The sequence below is a fragment of the Lissotriton helveticus genome, chromosome 6, assembly GCF_964261635.1.
Source record: "Lissotriton helveticus chromosome 6, aLisHel1.1, whole genome shotgun sequence".
Taxonomy (NCBI): domain Eukaryota; kingdom Metazoa; phylum Chordata; class Amphibia; order Caudata; family Salamandridae; genus Lissotriton; species Lissotriton helveticus.
In genome coordinates this window covers 461,277,761-461,298,354 of record NC_136067.1, presented here as the reverse complement: position 1 = coordinate 461,298,354, position 20,594 = coordinate 461,277,761, and the positions used below count along the sequence as shown (strand labels likewise).

Genomic DNA, 20,594 nt, shown 5'->3' with positions numbered 1-20,594 from the left:
TGTATTTGACTTTCAGGGGCCCACTCTGCCTACAGCATGTTGCTAGGCCCACTGGAGGATTTTGAAAAACAAAACACATGTATTTACCAAGATAAAGCATGTGAGGGTATGCCCTGCTTTTCTTACCCAATTTTCAATAAATGCTTTGTGATTTATTAGAACTTTTTAAAACATCAATCTCTCCAATTCCCTTTTTCCAAATGTTATTGTTTTTGTATTATTTTGCTTATGTTTCTTCATTTTATTTAATAGGTTTGTAAATGTTTTCCATTGCTGTGTTAACTTTAATGTTGTTTGGTTCTGCTTGATTAGCGACATTGTCTATAAAAGTTCCCCCTACTTGTGCAATAGCTACCTGGGGTTAAACACATATTCTCTTTGACCTCCTAGAGTATTGCTAGAAATTGGGTTATCGGTTGAGAAGGGAGGAAGCCTATTCAAACAGCAACCACAATCTCTGTCAGTGTGAAACACAAGCAAATCTTAATTAACTTGTGCTTAACCCTCTGGTACCTTAGTCCAACGGCATTAAGGGAAAACACTACACAAGAAAAATCCTACACCAATTTAGAACAAGCATTGGTTTCCTCTATGTATCCTCCAGTCATCGTCCGAAAGAAGGAGAGAGCTCCCTGACAGATCACATGGGAGTGTAGATGATGTGGTGCAGCAGCCAGAGCTGCTGACTCTAGAGCTGGGGAGCCCTGTTCGAGTCTCAATGGGGCCACGCAACATACTGTGATTCTCTGCAAATCACGTAATCTCTCCTGGCGATAAATTGTCATATAAATATGCTGCAATAGTAAAAGGTAAAAATGGATGAAAATATAGTTCCACCAAAGCAGATGTTAACAGTATTTCTAGAAGCAGATGAGGAACAAGCATTTTTAAAGGCAGGAAAATATGCTACAGCCAAAAGAAATGGAGGAAACGTAAGTGGCAAGCACAGAAATCAAAAGGAAAGAGAGAAGGCGGGATGTGAGTCCTTTTAAGTTTATATTATAAACAATAGATTTCTCAAGCAGACCGCAAGCGCTGTGCAGGCGAAACCTCAAAACCGAGCAAAATATAGCCACAGGACTGCAAAGAGGAGTCCTGCATCATCGTCGAGGATGCCGTAGATGAGGGGCTTTCGATCTAAAATCAGGTGTTGATGATGCATAGCGATGTGGCAGTTCTGAGGAGACTACGGGCTGTGAGGTGAATTCCTGTGCTGTCATTGAGTATGACATCAATGAGGGGCTTGTGATGTGAAGGCCTGTGTCAAAGGTGTGTCGTGCAGTGGTTTCCGATAGGACTACAGGCTACATTGTGAAGTACGGCATGGGGATGCTTCACACTGTGGCGTTTTCGATGCTGCTGCAAGAAGATGCACGCTCCATCGGTTCTGCTAACAGGACCACCGCTGAGCTGGCAGAGCACATTTAAGCCCACTTCCAAGGGTCCACGACTAGGGTGGCACCACTTGAAGGACAAGATAGCAGAAAGTAGTGTTGAGTTGCTGGTTTCAAGAGAATTGGAGCCCTTTCTGTCCCTGAGGCTCTGATCACAAGACCATCCAAGTAGCCCTGGGAGTCACTCTGGTGGTCCTGGGTTCAAAATGCAGGTCCAGTCCTACCACTCAGGCAGCAGAGCAGCTAGGCAGCTTGGCAGCTGGGCAGCAGTACAGAAGGGCAGCAGAGAAGCAGTCCTTTTAGCTGAACAGCACAACAGTCCAACTGAGTCTTCCACAGGTCCAGAGGTGTACTGAAGTGTTGATTCTTAGGGTTCAATACTTATACCTGGTACCAGATTTGAATTAAGGAGAAAGTGATCACTAATTAAATGTAATTAGTTAACCCAATGTGAAAGGCAAATCTTGCAGTAGTGAAAACAAATGTAGACGTTTTTTACTACCAGGACATGTAAAAGTTAAAAGTATAATGGGCTACTTAGGGCCTACGCAAGTAGGGACTTATTTGTATTAAAAGGGAAGGTTTAGACCTGGCAAAGGATTCAATATGCCAGGTGACAATGGCAGTTTAAAACTGCAAACAAAGGCTGCAATGTAGGCCTGAGACATGTTCAAAGGGCTATGTACGTGGTTGACACAATGAGTGCTGTAGGTCTACTAGTAGCATTTAACTAACAGTCCCTGGGTACATGTAGTACCACTTTACAAGGGACTCACAAGTAGATTAAATGTGACGATTGGGTGTAAGCCAATTTTACCAGGTTTAAAGTAGATAGTACAAGCACTTTAGCACTGGTTCCCAGTGGTAAAGTGCACAGAGTCCTAAAAGCCAACAAGAACAGGTTTAGAAAACAGGAGGGTGAAGGCAAAAAGTTTGTGGTTGACCCTGCATAAATAACCAAGTCCATGAAGTATAATAATAATATTAATAATAATAACTTATTAAGATCATGCTTCAAAGCTCACTTCTGCCATTATTAAGTGCTGTAAATAATCACCAAACATTATAATTACCCAATTTAATAGTACTCAATTTGCCAGCCTCGGAAGGTTAATGCCGAGTCATATTCATGTACTAAGATTCTCCTCACACGATTTCCCTCTGAGGTTCCTGAAGTTGTGACATGTTTCTCACACTTAAACATGCCATAACATTCAATGTGCAGCGCAGAGCGATTAGGTTTACCCAGAATATGTGTTAAAAAACAGGACTAATGACTCTTTCAAATATTAACGACTTTAGTGAAGTTGTCTCTCATTAACGATTGAATCTTCTGATTAGGTTATTGGACATGGAATACTAATGGGTGTCCTTTCAGAACTCAACAGAGATGGGGTTAGCCTTGTAAGCTGTACTTCAAAAAAACATTTGCAAGCATAGTAAAAAAGGGAAGACGTAAAACTTTTATAAGGGATTCATAATTCGCTTCCTTTTAAATTACATTCATTTAAGATTTCAGGATCTATAAAGCATCCTGCAATCACGGCTCCTTCCTCCTGTTCTTCTTTTCCATGAACGTTGTGAAAGAAAACCTTTCTGATACACTAACATCAACACTTACATTTGGGCTGTTTGATAGTTATGGCATGCATTTTTATTGTAAGCACACTAAACTCTCTTTTGTTTTACCCATGATATATACGATTATATTTTGTACTCAATAAAAGTAGAACAAGGGCTGCCCACAAAGTGACGAATAGAGAAGTGAATTCATGAAACCGATTCCATTTACAAAGCTTAAAAGTGTATGATGATGCTCTCATCTTGGCATCCCAGGAATGCTTCCCCCAAGCCAAGGCATGCTCTGGACATTCGGAAAGATAAATGTCAAGGAGAACTTCACTGCGTGGATAGACGTCTGAGGGTGGTGCTAATGCGAAAGCCAAGACACGCCAAGCTGTTTTAAGTGGCCTCAGATCGAATGACACCCAGCTCAGCAGTTTGGCATGAACAGCTGAGGAGTTTATATCCATGTCTCCATTGCTGAAGGTGGTAATATCCGAATTGACGGAAGATTCTTATTATGTATTTAATTGTAGGATAGAGTGTTAACTAATTTCATCAAACTCCGAAAAAGCGAAAGCTATGCCAAAAAAATAATAATAATTGCATGGCTTAAACTTGGAATTTTTATGTATAATTAGCAATTCATGTTTATATAAGGGATTTGCAAGTTTGTTTTTATTATGCAACTAAAGTTTTTCTCGAAATGTCATATTATGGTCCTACATCCACCTAGATTACTGGCAGTTTTGCCATACTTAAAATTTCGGCCAGATTTAACAGGACTTTGTGTTAGTGTAAAGTCACTCTAACTGACATAAAGTGGAACAAAGTCTCTAAGGGGCATATTATCAAGAGCAGCGTTAAAATTATCACCGGTTTAGCGGCAGAAAACTGCCGCTAAAGTGGCGATAATGTGCTTGATAATATGCCCTGGAGAATTCCCATAGAAGCCCATGTTCACACAAGACTTCCATTAAATTTAATTGACAGCACAAAACTTTACCCTTAGAGTTGTTCAAACAGCTCTTAGCAATTTTTGCACTTGTTTGCATCATGGGGGAATGTGGGCATTCCAATGCTACTACTATCAATTACTGTTGATGTAAAACTAGATTCACAAACATTGTAAGACCTTGTTTTGCCTCAAAAAGTAATGTATTCTTGAGAGAAGCATGAAGAAGAAATGTTATTCATTTCTCCTAACATTTCACACAGTACAAAAACCTAAACCAGAAATCACACAGGCACCTTTGATTATAGTGCAAAGGTGCTTGCAATGGCACTAGGCAACCTTTTTGTGCTCCAAAGCAGGGAAAGAGAGCAGGTGTACGCCTTGTTTTGTAAATATGGGGGCATATTAGCAAGAACCTCGTTAAAATTATTGCAGTTTTAGCGGCAGGAAACTGCAGCTAAAACAGCGATAATGAGCTTGATAATATGCCGTTGTGAATTCCCATAGAAGCCCAGGTTAGATGTGCAGGACATCTAACATGGGCTTCTATTGGAATTCTATAACACATATTAGCAAGCCCATTATAGCCGTTTGAGCGGCCCTGCCGCTAAAACGGCGATAATTTTAACGAGGTTCTTGCTAATATGCCCCATGGTTCGGTGCTCATCTCTCCCCATACTGCAAAGCAGCCCCGCATCGTTTGTTGAGTTGTGTTGTACAATTGTTTTACGAATCTGCGCCTTAGTTGCTAATTTTAATATTACGCTGCAACTGGAAGTTACATTTCATAGGGTTTTAATTTGAAACTGGATGTGGGCTGTGATCGCTTCATTTTCCTTGTGACCTTAAAACTGGATGCTAGACTCTGATATTCAGAAGTCAATGATACAGCAAAGTATTAGACTAACATATTAAAAAACACATATTTACAGCAGCACCAAAACAGCCTCAAAAAGAATTTTTAAATCAGTGGAAAGCATTTTTGAGAAAATTGGGCAAATGAGAAATAGAAGGTAGCATGAAAGTCCAGATTTTCACTGTAGAGTTCAAACATATAGAACGTTCTTACTTTGTCGATATTTCAATGGGTTTGCATGAAATCTGTGAAGAGCGCACGGGAACCTTCACAACGTCACACACCCCTAGTTTCCATTTGTAATCATATTCATGCATATGCACCTATATTTAGGCTGCTTTTGATGTCTGTGGTTTATTTACTTATATATATATATCTTTTTATAAATTCGTGTGCCAGAATATTAAATTGGAAGAAGTATACCTTTGAATACAAACTAATACATTTATTACTTCAGTACCAAACTAAAAGTCGGTGGTATTGCCATTGTGTAGGTTACAACCTCTAGAAAAGTGCGGTATGTCCATGGGAACATAAATGTTATTTAGAACCTAATCATTTATCAGATCATTGCAAATGGAAAACTGTACAATTTATTACAATTCACTCCTACATTGAAGAAAGGATCATTGTGCTTTCGGGCGAGTCTAGTAAGTTAAACCTACTGGTTCTATATTCAAGCATTAAAACACAAAAAAATGATTTACTTTACTATAAAACATGGTGCCAGAAAGACATCTTTATCAAAACGATATACAGTTTTAAATCGTGGAAATAATCAAAACAATTCTATTGGGATTTATTTAAAACTATACTTAACGACATATGGTTCCCCTCTACAGGTCTGTGTGGCGGTATTTACCTTGGCTGGAGTGTCTGCAGGCTTGGCATGGCCTCACCTTGTAATTATCCCTGAGAGGTCAAGCGTTTGTTTTCTTAGATAGACGCCCATAATAAGGTGGCATTCGTTTGAAAAATGTGCAGCATAAAAAGAGCATTTTGAAGCAGACATCTGCATTAATTGATGCATTTTCATGGCAAATAGTGTGGTTGAAATCTATCTGCTTTGCATCTTCTTCACCCTTTTAAGAGGGCTAAGTGGTCTAATTGGTTCTAAAGGCCATTGTGGGTGTTCTACTACACACTGCCCTCTGTAAAGACCCAACTACCTGCCTCTCCTCCCTCTCTCCAAAAAGTATGCATCAATTTTAGAATAGATAGAATAGAGGCTTTGTGATAACTGTTTACCACAGGACATGAAAAAGCTGTGCAGTTATGCTATATAAAAGCTGTCCCAGCAAGCCCTCCATTTTCTTCCAGTGAACTTGACAATCATGTAAATCCATTGGATTACTTTGACGATACCATTTGCATTACTTTATTCATTCGAGCGATGCTTAGGTGACACGGGTATTCCGCCATGTATTCTCCCATTTAATTGAGGCTGTTGTCTGCCTTCTCAAGCCACACTATGTTGCGACTGGATGTTGTTTTTTTCACTCGTAGAATTACGGACCGACTGAATGGAAGGAACTTGATGCCGTCACAGTTTTTATGGTGAAGGTTTTCAATTGCCATTGGACACTATTTCCTGCAAGTTACAGAGGTACTTGAACGCTCTTTCTTAAGTGATGTACTATAAGGATTAGTGAAGTCATCAGTACGTCACTTCGGAAAGAGTTGGGTATATGCCACAAGGTTTTTAACCAAGATAAATTCAAGTTTTTTATATTATCCCATAAAACAGAGGCTCATTCCATAGTGAAGATAATTCTCCAGCGTAACTCAGCGAATACTGTGTAGGAGAACCCTATCCATGATTCTTGACAGAGTGGACCTTAGGGGCTTCGGCTGTGACTTATAATGGGCAAATTAGGCTTTCACCTGCCCATTTATATATGATCAGAACTATATTGGATGGACTTGGCATTGTTTATTTTAATTGATGGAAGATACATATGTGTATTAGTCCCACTCCACCAAAACACATCAACGGGATATTAAGACATGATCTATGAACACTGGATGTCTAGTTATGATATCAATTAAAAATCATGGACGCTCAGTGATACATGATTTAGAGGTGTATACATTTCGGAGACAGATTCACTTATCTTAGAAGGATCTTCCATGTTTTTTTGTAACATTTTGGTATATGCTTCCTTACAAATATTTGTATTTTGAACACAGATTGTGGGTTAAAGACCACAAATATGTTTCTAAACTTTTCTGGTATTCTATTTCGACATATTTTGGAGAATGAGTTTATGTATGGGATTAGTGTGAGAATTAATAGCGTGGAGTGTTATTGATGGTACGTTTTAATGATTACTAAGAAGGGCATTTGTACGTCTGGTGACTGGAGGTGGTGGCTATGGGCTCCTGAATGTACTTCTGAAGTGCAGGCACACAAATCCATTTTGGGGGATAGAACTGTCTCAGCAGACCCTAAGAGAAACATAACCAATATGTTTCTGCAAAGGAACCCCACACAGGCTGCTAGTCAGTACCCCTTAACCCTTTCAACTAGTCACAGCAAGTTATTCAACAAGCCATTCCTTATCCTGTCTCAAGTCATTCCTGTAGCGTTTTCAAACAGATCATGGGGAACCTCTTATTTCCTCACACTTACTTTAGTTAACCCGGTTAGCCATCCATGACACTGTAGCCTCCTCCTTTGTACAGTACCACTTAACCAATCACTCCATTATTAGTCATTAGCAAGTCACTTCACTTACCACTCCGAGCAATCTCCTGAACAAATCACTTTAGTTAACCCCTTCAACCACTTACCTGTTACCTTACCGGTCATTCAGGTTAACCTCTGGCTGAGGCCCACTGTCACCCCAACAGCCAGATAACTCTATTCCATGCCATCACTCCATTTAACCCCTCTACAGTCACTTGTTTCCCAACAACCACTCACAGAATCCATACCACTTGCTTACACCACACACCAGTCATTTCAGGTACAGCTAATCCCATAATTCCAGCCAGCTCCGTCACTTTACTGTTCCTCCTTGTCCATGTGCTTGCAGAATATGTCACAGATGCTGCTTTGTTCCATTTACAACCAACTAAATCTAGAGAACATCTGTCTCATTCCCTTCCAGTACTATAGTGAACACAGGGCACTACTAATTGCCATTGTGGCTTCCATTGTAAACAAACAACTAGCTTCTGTCACCAGTCCTCCATCTCTACCCTGGCAGTCAAATGGCAGTTAATTAACCTGCCTTCCATGTGTAACGGTTATTGCTGTAATTCTAGCACCTATATATGTCCATTTCCCTAGCATTCTGAATCATAAGAGTTTCAGACTGGTTGCCCATGTCAGTGTTCTCAAAATGGGTGATGAAGGAAGCCCAGAAGTATACTCAAAGACGTGCATATCTCTAATCCCACTCTTTGCATGGTCGAGGTCTGATACATGTTTGCTCGGCTCTCCAGCTATATGCCCCACAGACTCTTTGTGTAAGTAGGAGACCTTAAAGGCAGGGTTGACTGTGAGCCCATGATTACCCCATCACCATGGCTGTTTTCCTCTATTTACACATACTCCTGGGAACCAGAGCTGCCATGTACAGTTAGTGCATTCACCACCCCTCCTGGGTAGGGCTTTCCTCCAAGCGACAAAATAATAATTATTTTGTTGCCCTTCCTCCAGTCTAAAGTGAAGAGGACTGCATGGAAGTTCTCTGGCATATGAGGTGCTAAATAATTCTTTCTGCCAGTAATATTCAGGACGCTTTCCACCAGTTATCACTTAAAGATGTTCTTGGCCAAGAGGGGATGGAATACGTTAATGGAAGTTAGGGATTAAAGCTTTCATTGAAGCAAAGTCCCAAGTCACTAAAACTGCTTGAGCTCCAAGTGTGGCTAATATGCAAAGAAACTTAAGACTCCTATCCATTTCACCATCAGACAGCAGTCAGCCTAGTGCTGGCTCCCCTCCAAACAGCTGTTTGCAAGCACTCTTGTATATGTACTCTGCATTCCAGACATACAAATATAAATGTGTCTCTTAAACATGCATGTGGTGTGCTCACAAAACATTGGCTCACCGAGAACATCATCAAAGTGGCTGGCAATGGGCACATAGGATAACCTACTGTTGCCTATAGTAAATAGTCTCCAGCTTTCTTCTGCATCCATGTAATCAGAATTCTGTAACTATTAGGGAAGAAACCTGTTTTTCTATACTAAGTCTCCTTTTATCATTACTTTACTTTTGTTATGAATACAAAAAATATACTATTCTTAAGAAGTAAGGGGGCATTCCTGTTGATTGACTAGTGATGACTGTTATACTGTCACTGATACCTACCTTCAAGGATCTCTTACAGAGTTTAGGTCACCTGACTACTGCTACAATAGGTGAGCTGTCACAGCTATGGAGTCTAACCTCAGTATTCTTAATACTAGCACATTAGCCAGTATGAATTGTATACAGAACCATCCGTGGAGTACGTTGGTGCTTACTAATGACTATCCCAATTCTGGGGAACCCACTGACATTAATTAAGTCTGTAGCACATCTGTAATCTACTGCAGCCTCCTTTCTGTTAACAGGATTATTTATTCCATTTGAACTGGCAATTAAATATATCTTTGTTTCATGGCTTACATAGTGTGATAATAATAATAATAATAATAAAAGAGCTTATAAAGCGCCCAGTAACGCCATCTCGGCGTGTCCCCGCGCTAATGATGACATGGTCCACCTCCTTGGAGCATCCCATGTAGAGATCAACTATTTTATTATGAGTTATTTTTGGGGTTTATTCACACTTTTATGCGAGTGAGGTCTCACAGATGCAAGGCCTGGTGCAGAGTTCTGTCGTCCGTTAAGTTAACAAGTATGTGCCCACAACAAGCGAGAGGCACCTTTTGCTATGTGTATGTCTAGCATTTTGTTCACCTATGAACACTTATGCTGTTTGTCTAAATTGTACATCGTCATCTCCAAGTATAGGCTAAAATTCCAAACTGGAGACAACAAATAAGTGAACCCACAAGTACTAGTGGGAATTTACTGATAACCTGGTCTTCAGCATAATGATTAGTTTTTACATGGCGTTGGTAGCAGCAGTGCTCAAATGGTTACACACAGCCGCAGAGTATGTCTAGCTACGTAACATATATCTTTTCTCATGATCTTTTCTTCACAGGAATTGTTACAAGAGGTGACTTCCTTCATGATTGAAATGTTTGTCGGTACAAACCTTTATTCGCAAGCCGTAGCGTGCATGCGATTTTGATTTTTGGTCCTGACGAAAGTCCTATTGATTCCAAAAAATGAGATGGGCAATGCACTGCTGTTGTCGATTGGGAAAGTTGAACTCTTCGTCTTATTTTTAATTGAGTATAAAGGTGCTCCAACTGGAGGCGTAACCGTCCGTTTACGCCGAAGTGTAAACTAAAGATATGTGTGAGCAAATCAATGCGCACATCCCAGTATAGTGGGCACTCCCTCTGGTTCACAAAAAGGACTCCTCTGTTTTTGTTCAAACGTTTATTGGTTTGAATTGAAATTCATATTTTCATTAATGGATTATTTTTCATCCAGGTTTATCCTTTACACAAACACAACATTGCTCCAATGCATTTCGAGTTGAAAACTCTTTCTCAAGGAGCTCTGTGAAGGAATGAGAACGATCTAAGTTTGTATCAGCATAGCATTAACAGGTAAATCAAGTGAAAACGACATTCTCAACGGTGAATGACAGCAAAATTAAATGAATGTAAACAATCTGTGCGTAAAAAGCCAGTGTGACTTTTGAACCAAAAGTGACTTATCACATTGTTTCACATGCGTGATCAAATTATGTAAGAGAATGGTCAGTGCACCCAAAAAGGAAACCAAGATATAAAAGCAGATAGTAGGAGAAAGCGGTAGGCAAATGAAAATTTGCTCACGTGTGTGCCGGGCAGAAACTGCCGTGCTGGATGGGACGGAAAGAAAAAGCAGGTTAGGAAAACGCTCTGTGGGCGGGTACTAGCGCGTTTGAGACACACTCGAAAGTGTTGTCAAAGCTTACCAAAGCTGGATTCTTCAAGGGACTGCAAGGGTCTCCGGGTTGGTTGGTAGCGACGTGAAGTCGCTGGCTTGCAATGCGGGGTCTCATGCGAGGCTGACTCTGTTATGAACGCGCGGCGGGCTGACTGATCATGAAGATCAAGGAAGGACTAACTCGGAGCGACTTTGGGCGCCATATTGGAACGGGTGTTTGCCGCAAAGGAAAGGATAGTGAAAAGCTAAGAAAGGAGTCGTCAAACAGTGTAAAAAAATGGTAGAGGACACAACAAAGAGTAAGACAAAAGGGTTGGTGCAACAAACCATGAATTAATAATCAAAAATAAGTAGTCAAAAAAATGCAACAATAAATTCATGTGTACACAAATATGTAAACATATATGTAAACTCGCACAATTATTAATGTGTCCTTATATGCCCAGCCGGGTATTTATAGGAAGCAACTCAGTTCAATGCGGTCATTGAGACCGAACGGTTTATAAGATTGCAAACGGTAAATCCATGAAGTCTCTCTTTGGAGGAGGAACTTGCTGTTATCTCTTCCTTCTTTTTTATCCACAATCTCAAGAATCATGAATTTCAACTGTGCCACTGTATGATGATTTTCCATGAAGTGTACAGCTACACTTGATTTTGCTTGCTTTGTCCTGATATTAGATTTATGTTCATTCAATCTGACTTTCATTTTTCGCTCAGTTTTCCCTATGTAGATTTTCCCACAAGGACACTTGAGAAGATAAATTAGGTTAGACGAGTCGCATGTTGCATTGACTTTTACCTTGATTTCTGTGCCTCTCATTGGGTGGTTGATTTTGTTACCACTGATAATGTTGTTACAATTGTTGCAGTTAAGGCACGGTTTTGTGCCTTTGTAGATGGGTTGAACAGGTGTTGCTTTCGATAGGATTTCCTTGAGGTTGTTGGCACGAGTGTATGCAAAAATTGGAGGATCTTTAAACATATCTTTAAAATCTGGTTCCAAAGCCAAAATTCTCCAATGCTGTAAAATAATCTTCTTGTATCTACCACTTAGTGTGGAATATTTCGAAACAACTACCATCCGGTTTGTTTCTTTTTTCGTTGTCTTTTTAAGAGCTGTTTCACGTGTGATTGCAGATGCTTTTCTTCTTGCTTCCACTGTGGTGTTTGCCGGATAACCTCTGGCTGTGAATCTTAGACTCATTTCGTCAATCCTTTGAATGTATGTATCCGGATTGGATACTATGCGTTTTAATCGTAACATTTGACTGTATGGGAGATGGCGCTTCAATGATTGTTGATGAAAACTTGTGAAATGCAACGTATTATTGCGATCGGTTGGTTTCCTGTAAAGGTCTGTGATTAAACCAGTTTCAGATCTCTTGATCAGTACATCCAAGAAGTTGATTTGTGTATCATCCAGATTCCATGTGATTTGAATTCGATCATCTTTAGTGTTTAGATTGTTGAGTTCATTTTCCAGCATGGTTCTAGTGCCTTTCCACACAAAAAATAAATCATCGATGTACCGAACGTACATCAGTAGGTTGTTGGTCCAAGTTGGGTTTTCATAGATGTACTGTTGTTCGAAATCAGCCATGTAAATATTGGCGTACGCCGGTGCGGCGCAGTTGCCCATAGACATCCCAGATGATTGTTGGAACCAGTTGTTGTTGTGACAAAAATAGCTATGGTATAAAGTATAAATCATGAGCTCCATGAGGAATACTTTCGAAGTTTCTGAGATGTTGCTGTGTGCTAGGCTCTTTTCAATTGCTTCAATTCCACCTCCGTGTGGAATTGAGGTGTACAAACTATTCACATCTGCGGTGCAGAAGAAAATCTTGTCATTTTTATCTATTTTGATTTCCGACAATTTGAGAATGAATTCCGTTGTGTCTTTTACATAACTTTTCAATTCTTTCACGAATGGTTGCAAATGCCGATCTAGAAATTTTCCCACAGGCTCGTGGAGGGATCCCTTGGTGGACACTATTGGCCGCATGGGTGGGTCCATCAGATTTTTGTGGATTTTCGGTAACAGGGTTATGGTGGGACTTCTTGGAAAATCTACCAATAAGAATTTCCTGGTACGATCATCGATGGTTCCTTTGTCGTGGGCTGCGTTGATAATCACTGTTAGTGTGGTTTTATATAGGTTCGTGGGGTTAGAATCTAATGGAATGTAAGTATCGGTTTTCCCGATATGTTCATCCATTTTGGCGTTGTACATGCTAGAATTCATGACGACGAGAGCCCCGCCTTTATCAGCCTTAATACATTTGATCAATTTGTTATTGGCAATTTTTTTCAATGTATCATTATCTTTCTGTGTTAAATTTCTGTTCTTAGTTTTTTTCCTGAAATTGATTTTTCCCAAATCCTGTTTGACTAAAGTCTCAAAAGTGTCTATACTTTTGTGGCTAACGGGTGGTATATATGAACTTGTGGGGCGTAGTCCACAGAGAAGATCCACTTTCTGATCTGATGATGGTGGAATTACATTTTCGAAGAAGTGGCGTAGTCTTAACTTTCTAGTTAATTTGAATGTGCTGGTCTCCAATTCCAGTTGATTGGTAAATGAAGTGGGGATAAAAGACGTGCCTTTCTGTAAGAGTTCAATCTCATGTTGCGATAATTCAATATCCGAGATATTAATGACTAACGATTCTGTTTCTTTTTGTCCTTCTTGGAGCCTCTTGTGTTTGGAACATCTGGTTCCTTGTCTCTTGCTTCGCCTGGGTCGTCGGTTGCCGCGGGGCCCTTCTCTAAAAAAGGACCGCTGTTGGATGTAGAGGCGCTCTCATTTGCTTGTGCTCTATCTTGTTGTTGACCCCTGGTGGTCTCATGGGGTGTTTTTCTAGGTTGCCTACTCGAGGTATCGCTTCCAGAGGAGGAAGTATCAGTATTTTGGCTCGTTGGTTTGTTTCGACGACGTTGGGCATAGATGTCAGCCCAGGTATATACCTCATCCAATTGGTAATCCAAAGTGTCACGTTTGAATTTCCTCAGTTTCCTGTCGTTGATTTCTTTTGTGTGTTTTTCTAGTTGCGTTTTGATATCTTCTAACATTTGTGAAATGTCTTCAGTTGATTTAAAAGTTTCGAGTTCTTTTTCTACCTCCGAAATCTCAATGGTTAGTTCAATCAGGATGTTGGACAACTCTTCTACGATAAGTAATATAAGGTCCAGGCTACATTTGTTGAGGATAGCGTTCCACTTGGCTTGAAAGTTCTTTGAGTTTTTGCACAAGGAAGGTTTGAGTGCGATCCTCAATCCACGTGGGATGCGGAGGGCTTGATGGTATTTAACCAAAGTTTTTGCATGCAATTGTTGATTAATACGACGTTTGGATAGATATAAGAGATGTTTGACACATTGTTCTCTTGTGCGAGTACTGGATTCTTGTGATACATCATCCTGAATTAATGCGTAGATACGTTCCTTTTCCTCATCTCCATATGCTAGGATATTGGCTCTTGCTTCGGTAGACTTGGAGATATTGTCGTATTGCATTTTGAATGCGTGCTATTGCCTTTGGGGCGGAAGAACTGTTAGATTCCAAAAAATGAGATGGGCAATGCACTGCTGTTGTCGATTGGGAAAGTTGAACTCTTCGTCTTATTTTTAATTGAGTATAAAGGTGCTCCAACTGGAGGCGTAACCGTCCGTTTACGCCGAAGTGTAAACTAAAGATATGTGTGAGCAAATCAATGCGCACATCCCAGTATAGTGGGCACTCCCTCTGGTTCACATACAGTGGCACAGTTGAAATTCATGATTCTTGAGATTGTGGATAAAAAAGAAGGAAGAGATAACAGCAAGTTCCTCCTCCAAAGAGAGACTTCATGGATTTACCGTTTGCAATCTTATAAACCGTTCGGTCTCAATGACCGCATTGAACTGAGTTGCTTCCTATAAATACCCGGCTGGGCATATAAGGACACATTAATAATTGTGCGAGTTTACATATATGTTTACATATTTGTGTACACATGAATTTATTGTTGCATTTTTTTGACTACTTATTTTTGATTATTAATTCATGGTTTGTTGCACCAACCCTTTTGTCTTACTCTTTGTTGTGTCCTCTACCATTTTTTTACACTGTTTGACGACTCCTTTCTTAGCTTTTCACTATCCTTTCCTTTGCGGCAAACACCCGTTCCAATATGGCGCCCAAAGTCGCTCCGAGTTAGTCCTTCCTTGATCTTCATGATCAGTCAGCCCGCCGCGCGTTCATAACAGAGTCAGCCTCGCATGAGACCCCGCATTGCAAGCCAGCGACTTCACGTCGCTACCAACCAACCCGGAGACCCTTGCAGTCCCTTGAAGAATCCAGCTTTGGTAAGCTTTGACAACACTTTCGAGTGTGTCTCAAACGCGCTAGTACCCGCCCACAGAGCGTTTTCCTAACCTGCTTTTTCTTTCCGTCCCATCCAGCACGGCAGTTTCTGCCCGGCACACACGTGAGCAAATTTTCATTTGCCTACCGCTTTCTCCTACTATCTGCTTTTATATCTTGGTTTCCTTTTTGGGTGCACTGACCATTCTCTTACATAATTTGATCACGCATGTGAAACAATGTGATAAGTCACTTTTGGTTCAAAAGTCACACTGGCTTTTTACGCACAGATTGTTTACATTCATTTAATTTTGCTGTCATTCACCGTTGAGAATGTCGTTTTCACTTGATTTACCTGTTAATGCTATGCTGATACAAACTTAGATCGTTCTCATTCCTTCACAGAGCTCCTTGAGAAAGAGTTTTCAACTCGAAATGCATTGGAGCAATGTTGTGTTTGTGTAAAGGATAAACCTGGATGAAAAATAATCCATTAATGAAAATATGAATTTCAATTCAAACCAATAAACGTTTGAACAAAAACAGAGGAGTCCTTTTTGTGAACCAGAGGGAGTGCCCACTATACTGGGATGTGCGCATTGATTTGCTCACACATATCTTTAGAAAGTCCTATTGACCCATAGAGGCACTTAGCTAGATGGCTGAAACATGTTTACCATATTGAGGATCAATTTAAATCTCAAAAAGATCCACCACGGTTTTTAAAGTTTGACAAGGACCATCATTATTAAAATCACTACATGTGGAAGAAGTTCCTGAGCCAATTTTAAAAATCGCACACTGACAATTAACACAATGTCACAATCAGAAAACCCCACCAGTTCTGCTGTAATCAGGCGTCATAGCACCCTGGAAGTATTCAGCGACCAGGGTGGGAACCCAATAATTAAGCATGTCACCAACTAGGTTGGTGAGTGAGGGTTCTAAACCACCCTGCGGGTTCCAAGGCACGCTCGCCAAAAGAATTATGAGGATTCCAATCTTCAAATCTTTCGCTGAGTAGGTAGCGAACTCTCACATCTATTATGTACTGCAGGATAAAGACTGAGTCATTGTGATTGGATTTGAACCTGTTGAGGTTACTGAAGCAGCAAAATTAACAGAGCCGTTAACTGCCCTGTATGGAAAATAAGGTGAATTTGGCCCTATGCACTCTTGAATCGACTTGGTTTCCCCACCAACACAATTTGAACAGTAGGATTGAGTGCTATACATATAACGTTCATATATCACCTCAGGGAAGGAAAAATTCCCTGAGGTGCTTTAGGAACGTTCAGTCTAAGTTCAAGTAAGAAGTGGAGTTTCAAAATCTTAAATAGTTTCAAGTGGCACTGTATTTTTAGAAAAATCACAAGATTAAAAAGAGAAGGTGCTGACAGTTTGCAACCCCCTCCCTGAATATTGCTGCTCAATAAACAGGCTGTAAGGTTTGTTTGTTTTTATTGTGGCCCTTGTCTGGGAAATCACAGGAGTCAGGCTTCACGTCTAATTTCATGTTAATTTAGCAAAAACGCAAAATTAGAAAACTCTTGCAGGTCAGCTGAGAGCATTCTGGAAAGGACTGTCTAGAAAGGAATGCACACTCTGTTTCACTCAGTAGAACTCTAAACCAGCAACTTATTTCCTTATACATTTTCTATTTTTTCAAAAACTAAAACAGATTTGGGACTGCAAGCTAACTATATTTTAAAGAACAAATTGAGGGCAAAAAAAGGGCATTGAGGTGCAGCAGGAGCAGGATTTTCTGCTGTTGTACACTGCTGGAGCATGCCACTTTGCAGCAGATTACCTTTATTTTTATATAGCCGCCAAGTTTACCAGCTCCAAGAGTGCGGGGCTTCTCCATGTCAGGTTTTTTTCCTGTGAAATCTGGAACTTATAGTCTTGTGTGTTCTATTATAAAACAGGACTTCAAGTCCCAGAATTCAAAGAAAAAACCTTGGACTGAAGCAACACATCACACATGGACCTGGGAATGTTGGCAGGCTTGTTTTCAGTAGTCCTGCAGTCCTTGGACCTCTGACGGATGTCCCAGGGTAGGGCAGAAGAAGGAGCAGAACAGAGTTGCAGATATTGCATTTCCCTGCAGCCACCCAGGTGACAGCAGGGAAAAATAATTCCCTACAGCCAAATTTAATTACAGCCACATTAGATGACGCCTAAAGCTGCAGAATGTCCTGAGTGTATGAATTAAAACGAAACAGATCTTGGACCATGAGTTTTACAAGGCTAGTATCTGCCATGTGCATTTAAATTTTAAGAACCATTTTCACTGGAAATTTCTTGATGCGTCAAAAGATGTTTACGAATGTCTGTTTTTTAACTAAGAAGATCATGTCTGAGAATTGTACTCTTAAAGCCTTGTCCTCCTTTGCATCTTAGCAAACCCGCAATGTCTCTTATCATGTAGAAGGTTTTGATCAATCCACTAGGGTTTTAACTGTGCAATGTGCTATCCACACCTGTGCCTGCAGATCTGGGTGTTCCACAAGGATCCTCCCTCTCCCCCACACTGTTCAACCTCGTCATGGAACCGCTCGCCACCTTACTTCAAGCTTCCAATGTCCAATTCCATATGTACGCCGATGACACACAACTCTACCTAAAGTTACAATCTCCGGAAGATATCAAACATCTGAATTCCACGCTTATTAACACTCAATCTTGGCTGGCAGATAATCACCTCAAACTAAATGCTCTGAAAACCGAGTTCCTACTCATCTCACCCCCGGCGAAAACTTCCACCACCCAAACATGGCTCAATAACCTAACAGCACTCAACGTCCAACCTACCATCGTGGACTCGGCGAAATCCCTAGGCATCACACTCGACGCCAAGCTCAACATGCAGCAGCACGTCAGCAAAGCCACAAAAGCAGCTAATTTCCAAATCAACACACTGAGAAAAATTAAACCTTTCCTCCCTGCCGAAGACTTCCAAACTGCTGTACAAGCTCTAGTCATCCCTCGAATAGACTACGGAATTGTGGCCCTCAGCGGACTCCCGCTATCCACAACTGCACCCTTAAGAGCCTCCCTGAACGCTGCAGCAAGACTCGTTACTGGCTCAAGAAAACATTCGCATATATCCCCAGACTTAAAGTCTCTAAAATGGCTGCCTTTTGAAGCCAGAATACAGCTAAAAATTGCAGTTATGACACACGTGGCCGTGCACCACAATGCACCCAACTACCTCGCTCAAAAGTTGTCTATCTCAGGAGGTTCGAGGTCCAATAGAAGCACAAAAAACCTACTCCTGAAACCTCGTAGATTCCGGAAAGAGAAAACATACAAGCGCTCCTTCTCTGGAAGGGCACCCAGGATTTGGAACGCGCTCCCGCCTGAAACTAGGCGGATCTCCTCCACTGCACTCTTCAAGAAAGAGGTGAAAACCATCCTTCTGGCCAAGATCTCCTGAACATGATTGGTGCTGGATCAGAGACTCTGCATTGCTTTGTATCACTGTTCACCTTGTCCTCTGGCACTATACCTCTAACTTGATGTTGTCACTACCAATATATGATACACGTTGATTCACTCTCCAGATGCCCCCACTCAGTGTTCTCGCTACACTAAGACTTTGGTATAAGCCATCCACACACCCAAGGAACACCTTAACACCCCTGTAGTGGGATCAATGACTTGTGCCGTCTTATTTTACTTGTTTACCTGACTGTATTTTGATATGTTTTATGTATGTTACTATTACCCCACCATGTTAGCTACTACTATACTGCTCCCATTATCTCTGTTCACTCCTACTGCCACTACCCTGTCTTTGTGAAGCGCTCTGATATCTGTAAGGATCTTGTTCGCGCTATATAAAACTTTGAATAAATAAATAAATAAGAACCATTCCACTGGAATTTGCTCACTCATGGAAAATAATGTTCAATTAATTGACCAAAACAAATCTTCGGGTGGTCAAAGCATTTATTTGAGAACCTGAATTCTTGTTTAAGCTTCAAATAGATCCTTCTCCTGAACAGATACGTTTCAAAAAGAAAAGCATATCACTGTTTTATCTCGATCACCAATTGTGCTGGTCGACCAACATTCAACATTCTTTGCTTAATGTCTGTGGCCAGCTCCCACTTATGTGATTCGAACTCAATAACATTTCCAGCTTGCTTTAGTTTTATTGGCCCAAATTAACTAGGCCTGGGCCTGCTAACTTAAACATTTTTCGACAGAGTTAGAGTCTGGCTTAAACTTTGGCAGATGGGTTATTCTGTCACAAACGTCAGGGATATGCAGTCAGCCATACAACATTCAATGACACGTGTAATCCAGTGGACGGCCATACAGACTCAGTGGCACTTGTAATACAGCTGACGGAATATCCCTAATATTTGTGAAGGTGTAATCCATCCACCCACCCACCCTTAAATTAGGCCCTTAGAATTTAATAGGCCATAATTGATTTAATAGGCCGTACAATAATTCTAATGGAGGAGCCCAAGCCCTAACACTCTATTAGATAGTTGAGCATATTTTCCTAGTTCTTCAGTGTAAACAATTAGTGACACCTCATAAATTAATCTTTTACTATATTTATTTCAAACTTTCTTACTAGTTTAAGCATTGTGAGTAGGCTAGCTTCCCAAAGAAGAACTAGAGATACCATAGAGAATCTGTGTATCTTCAGAATGTATAAGTATGTGATTTTGTTTATTGAGCAAGCTCCTAAGATTGTGTTAAATATTTACAATCTCTTACTGGTCCATGACCTTTTCAGACTTGCTTAGCACACACATAGCATGTTTAATACAAACAAATAATGGCAGCCTAGTCTTCTTCAGTTCAATGTACAGCAAGAGAAATGAAAGTCCCAGTACTTTAGTATTTTTTACTACAGAGACAATACTATTATATGTTGTGCAATTTTGTGTTATATTTCGTTGATTGTTTTATGTGTTCTACATTGTGGTCATATAATGGCAGGGAAGTACACAATGAGGGTTTACACATTTCCTACCTAAACTTTTTTGAATATTAAAAGGGTTGTGATCATTAATCCAAAGTTGTACATCACTGCCTTACCTGTTAATCTCCAGAATGTGCACCCCATATTTGCTTTCAATTCTGTACTTTCCTGGGTCAGATGCTGTGCTAATCAAAGATTCGTTTTTATACCTGACAGTAAAGAAATAAAGTAATCAAAGAACAGCTCAGCAATATCAGAAGTACATTTACCAAGAATGATATACCCTATAATATGTACACTACGACATAGATGTGTGATACCTTTCAACCAGTAAATATTTTCTCACTTAGAGACTAATTGTTATAACATTACCAATTCCTATTCTAACTAAAGCAATGATATATCATTGAATTTTCATACCTTATTCATTTTTATGATTTATTTTTGATTTAATATGGATGGGATACAAAATGCGAGAAAAGAAGAATATTTTCAGCTACTGAATTAAGTGTATTGA

The 20,594-nt window shown here is 40.3% G+C and overlaps 1 protein-coding gene across 1 annotated transcript in view; it reads right to left on the bottom strand.

The window, feature by feature from the left end:
• The window catches only part of MYOM2 (myomesin 2), a 724,606-nt gene that overhangs the window by 597,463 nt on the left and 106,549 nt on the right, over positions 1–20,594 (bottom strand). The window contains exon 6 of the mRNA XM_078647923.1: positions 20,194–20,286. Coding sequence (XP_078504049.1) covers positions 20,194–20,286 — 93 coding nt within the window. The remainder of the gene's footprint in view (positions 1–20,193; positions 20,287–20,594) is intronic.